This window comes from Ceratotherium simum, chromosome 38, assembly GCF_057802395.1.
Source record: "Ceratotherium simum simum isolate JZ-2026a chromosome 38, ASM5780239v1, whole genome shotgun sequence".
Classification (NCBI taxonomy): Eukaryota; Metazoa; Chordata; class Mammalia; order Perissodactyla; family Rhinocerotidae; genus Ceratotherium; species Ceratotherium simum.
This window is the reverse complement of record NC_141937.1, coordinates 20762421-20767026: the sequence shown is the minus strand read 5'-3', so window position 1 is coordinate 20767026 and position 4606 is coordinate 20762421. Positions and strand designations below refer to the sequence as shown.

The window sequence follows — 4606 nt, the reverse complement described above, 5'->3', positions numbered from 1 at the left end:
CTTAGCGGTTAAGTGCGCGCGCTCCACTGCTGACGGCCCGGGTTCGGATCCCGGGTGCGCACCAACGCACCGCTTCTCCGGCCATGCTGAGGCCGCGTCCCACATACAGCAACTAGAAGGATGTGCAGCTATAACATACAACTATCTACTGGGGCTTTGGGGGGAAAAAAAAAAAAAAAAAAAAAAAAAGAATCAAGTTTGACTGAAGACTATCTTTAGGGGGCCTCCTTGGTGGTGGCCTCAGGTCATCAAAATTGATGCATGCTTGCTTTTTAAAGAAATTTTATGTTAACTGCCCAATTACCTGAATATCCTGATATTCACATTATACCACTTAATCTAGTCTTTTAAGGACACATTTAAGATTTCAACTGACATTCATTCTAGCCAAGCAGAAGGCTGCCTGCCACCTTCCTTGCACCCTTCCTGGGAGCCTGGGCAGCTGCTGTTGTGTGTGCTGAAGGGAAATTTGATTCTTAAAGAAACTGCTTAATCTTCTCTATTAAGCAATTAAATAAAATGGGCTGTGGGAGGATGTAGCAGGTGGGTTTGGAAGTGAACAAACATTTTGAAAATCACGTTTTGCGCTTTAAATGGATGTTTAAAAATGCAAGGGCATAACTTTAAGAGAAAATTAAGTCAAGAAAGGCTGAATATTAAACAACTTATACAAAGAAAGAAGCCGCTTAAGTGGAAGTAGGCCCGGAATTTAAACGAGAGCAACCTGAAAGGAGACAGCGAAACTTACTCCAAACCGTTCAGATTTTTATCCTTTGGTAAAAATATAGATCAAAAAATGTATCACCCCTTTGTTCTGCAGAGTCGCCCTTCACAGCAACATCGCCATTGCCCGGGACTTCAAGAAATCCACTGATTACAGGTCGAAATGAAAAACAAAACAAAACAAAAACGAAACCAGCAGTGCTCTCCTCGCGGTCATTAAAGGGGCTGCCCTCCCTTTTCATGTATTCTTTTTTAATGAGAAAGGAAGGGAATATCTGATCTGCCTTGACATTTGGTCCCTTTCCGGGAAATCTGAAATTTGAGACGCAAAACATCCCGCAGTTGTTGGTGAAATACTTGCCTTAAAAGCAGAACCACAGTTAATGTCTTTGGCCCGGAATTCCAGAGACTAATTTCCACCCCTCCCACGGAGTCACCTGCTCAGGGGGAACCCCGGCCAGAAATCCGGGTCGCGCCAGGTCAAATCTTGCGCGTCTCTTGTTTACTCCGCCCGGGGCAGGGCGGCGGCGCGGCCGAGGGTGGGGAGGCCGCTTGGGCCCGCGGCGCCCGGGGCGCTCAGCTCCGCTCCGCTCCGCGCAGCGGCCCGGGCGCCCGGGAGGGGCGGCGCGCGGTCCCCGCCCGGCGGGGAGACCACCGGAGGAGGCGCTCCGGGCGCCGGCCCGGCCTGGCAGCCGCTCTCCGCGCTCGGGCCGGCGCGGCCTCCTGGGAACCTCCCCCGAGGGCGCACACGAGTCCACACGTGCAGGGTAACGGCTGGGAGGGAGCCCCGGTGTCCCCCGCGTGTCGCCGGGCCGGGGAGGAAGCCCAGAGCCGCGGCCCCCTCTCGCCTGGGATTCCCCCGCCCCGCGGCCCTGCGCTCTCCGCGCTGGGGACGGTTTCACTCGCGTCCCTTCCGAGGAGAGCGGAGCGCGCGGGCTGCAGGCGGCGGCCCTCCCCGGGTCCCAGCAGGGCCCAGCAGGAAACCGGCAGCCGCTCCCCGCGCCGCTGCCCAGGCCGATTTGAATACCCCGGCGAGGGCGGGCCGCGTGCCCCGAGCTGGGTGCGCCCAGGGCGCCCCGGCGAGTGGCCCCGGGGAAGCAATTGGGGCATTTCGAGCGCAAGAAAAGTTCGTGCTTCCGCAGCGGCACGGAAAGTGCTAGTAAAACAGTTTGCAAAGCTCCAGAAACGCAGCCAGGAGCTACGGTCTGATTTTGTTTTTTTGACCGATAACCGTGAGTAGAGGCGGGGGTGAGGGAGAGGAAAGGGATCAGAGGTACACGGACAAAATCATAATGACAATCCTGATTATTCTCTAATTGCGTTTGTCACCCAGACAGGGAACGGTTATACGGCAAATGGGGAAGATGGGGGGCGGGGAGGAGGTTTCCACATCCCGAAAGGAAGTTCTCAGGCTCCTAGAGACGCCCAAGTTCATTTTGTATGACAAGCAGAGACCGGCTCTCCTGGGAGTTCCCCGACCCGAGCGAGCGTGACCGCGGCCGCGATCTTCCCGCCCGGAGCGGCCGCGGCGGGGCCCGGCCCTGCCCTCCCCGGTCGCCCCGCGCGCCGCACATCCCTCTCTCGCTCGCCGGCTCCAGACTGGTTTTTCTGGTTCAGCCTCCCTCCCAGGGACGCGCTGGGGGATCCGATGACGTCGCTGGCTGAGTCTCTCCCTCTTCCTCCCTCCCTCCCTCCGCCTCTCCCCCCGCCCGCCCTCGCCGCGCACTCCTCCTAGTAACTTCTGTTCGGGGAGGCGCTGCCAGGAATAACCCGGTACGTCCACAGACCGGGAGGGGAGGCGGCCGCTGCGGCTCCCGCACGCAGACTGCTGCGGCCCGGGCCTCGCGGCTCCCTCCCGAGCCCGGCGGCCCCTGCCCCGGGGCCCAGCGCCGTACAGTGTCAGAAAAATAAATAAAGGAAAGAGGAGCCTGGGCAGGCGGTCGGGATCTCTTCCCTCCCTCCGCGCCCGCCCTCCCTCGGTCCTTAAGGAAATGCTACCAGACACCCCCCACCAGACACGCTCAGCCTTGGCGAGGAGCGGCCGCCGCGGCAGCGAGAACAAGGGCACCAGGGGGGTTTCCTCCCCCTCCTCCTCTCCCTTCTCCTCCTCCTCCTTCTCTCCGTCCTCCTCCTCCTCCTCCGCGCTGACTTTCCAGGTGAGCGGCCGCCGCTGCTGCGAGGATCCCCCTCGCCCGCTCGGGCTCGGGCCGCCGCGTCGCGCCCTCCTCCCGCCCCTGTCACCCGGCGGCGGCCGGGAGCTGACAGCCGCCCGAGGGGCTCGCGGCCCGGAGGCGGGCGGCCGGCGGGAGGCGGGCTGGAGGTGAGGGGGTGGAGAGGAGGCGAGCGGGGCGCCGCCGAGCGCTGTCTCTCCCCACTGGAGGAGGGTCTCCACCAAAACATCCCCGGGGACTGTGGCACAAGTCTTTGCCAAGTTGTGTCTTGGACGCTGAAGCTCCCAGGAGCCTGGAGCAACTTGGAGGAGCTCCTGGTTCGTTAACAATATTCCTCCACGTCTCGACTTTGGGGTGCTGGGTGCAGCCTTGGGGTGCGTGGAGGGCGGACCGACCGTTTGGGAGAGCAGAGCGGCGGGAGCCTAGGGTCCTCGGCTCGGTAAGTGGCCTCGGCGCTGTGTTTTTCCTGCCTCCTTGCGCACTGGGAGCTTGTTTCACTTTATAGCGAGCTCGCCGCCGCCGGACTCCATCGCCCCTCCCGGCGCGCGCCCCCGGCCCCTGCCCGGGTTCCCGAGGGTGAGGGTCGGAGGGGGCGGGGATGGGGGAGACCTCGGGCGCGGGGTCCGGCGCGTTGGGAAATGCGGGGAATACCCTGGCCGAGGATCTATGCAGATGAGGGGAGGCTGCTTTGCGTAATGTCCTGGGGGGAGGGGGCCGCGCGGGAGCGCCGGAGGCAGGAATGTGCCTGGTTACTAATGAGGGACGTGCACCGGCGCGCACCGCCCGGCCACCGCTGCGGCTGCCGCGGCCGCCGGCCGCCCGTCGCCAGGTAGCGGGGGAGGGGGCCGCGGCGCGGGCCGGGGGCGGGCGGGCGGCGGAGGGCCGGGCCGCCGGCCTGCGGCCGAGCGCGCGCAGCCAAGGCGCTGGCTGGTGGCATTTCGCTGGCTCTTTCTCCTGCCGAGCGAGGAAGGAAGGAAGGAAGGAAGGCAGGAGAGAAGGAAGGAAGCGAGGAAGGAGGGACTGTCTCGATGGAAGGTTCAGGCGGAGGCGCCCTCGCCCTGCGGGTGCAGCGGCCGCAGAGCGGCTCCCGGCGCCGCGGGCCGGCCGGGGGCGCGCGGAGACGGGTGGGGGCGGTTTGCATGCGTGTTCGTCTGTGCGTCCGCCCGGGGACCGGGCAGGGACATGTGTGTTTGGGCTGTGCACGGTGGGGAGCTAGGTCTGCGCCTTTATGTCTGTTCCCTGAAGTGGGTGGAACGTTGGCCCGTTCCGGGAATGTTCCATGACGTGGTGCAGCCACAGGAAGGGGGTTAACGAGGGGCTCTCTGCCGCGGCGGCTCTGCCGGCTGCTATCAAAGCAGATGTGCGGCTGCTGCTCCTCCTCTCTCACCTCCCTTCACCCCTCCCCCCGCCTCTCCATTCTGTGCGTCTGGTACTGGTCGGGGTGAGACAGGAAAACACTGCTGTGTGTGTGTGTGTGTGTGTGTGTGTGTGTGTGTGTTGGGGGGCGGTGATGTGTGTGTGGTGTCTGTCATATTTGGTGGGGGAGACTCCAGATCGGCTCTGCCACCCCAGCTGTTATCGCAGATCGGTGCGCTTTATACGCATGTGCCTCCCGCGTTCTGCCTCCCGCGTTCTGTCTTTCTTACATAACACATCCAGTGCAGCAGAGGACACGAGACAATGCGACCCCCGCCTTCCTAGCCCCAAATTGG

At 62.5% G+C, this 4606-nt stretch overlaps 1 protein-coding gene across 1 annotated transcript; it reads right to left on the bottom strand.

The window, feature by feature from the left end:
* Positions 1-202: 202 nt before the first annotated feature.
* On the bottom strand, positions 203-4035 carry LOC147912260 (uncharacterized). The gene is given in 7 exon segments (XM_087424963.1): positions 203-1084; positions 1165-1213; positions 1216-1268; positions 1271-1822; positions 1825-1856; positions 2965-3848; positions 3952-4035. Coding segments are annotated over 7 exon segments (1980 nt in total). The 3' UTR covers positions 203-758.
* Between the last annotated feature and the right edge of the window lie 571 nt (positions 4036-4606).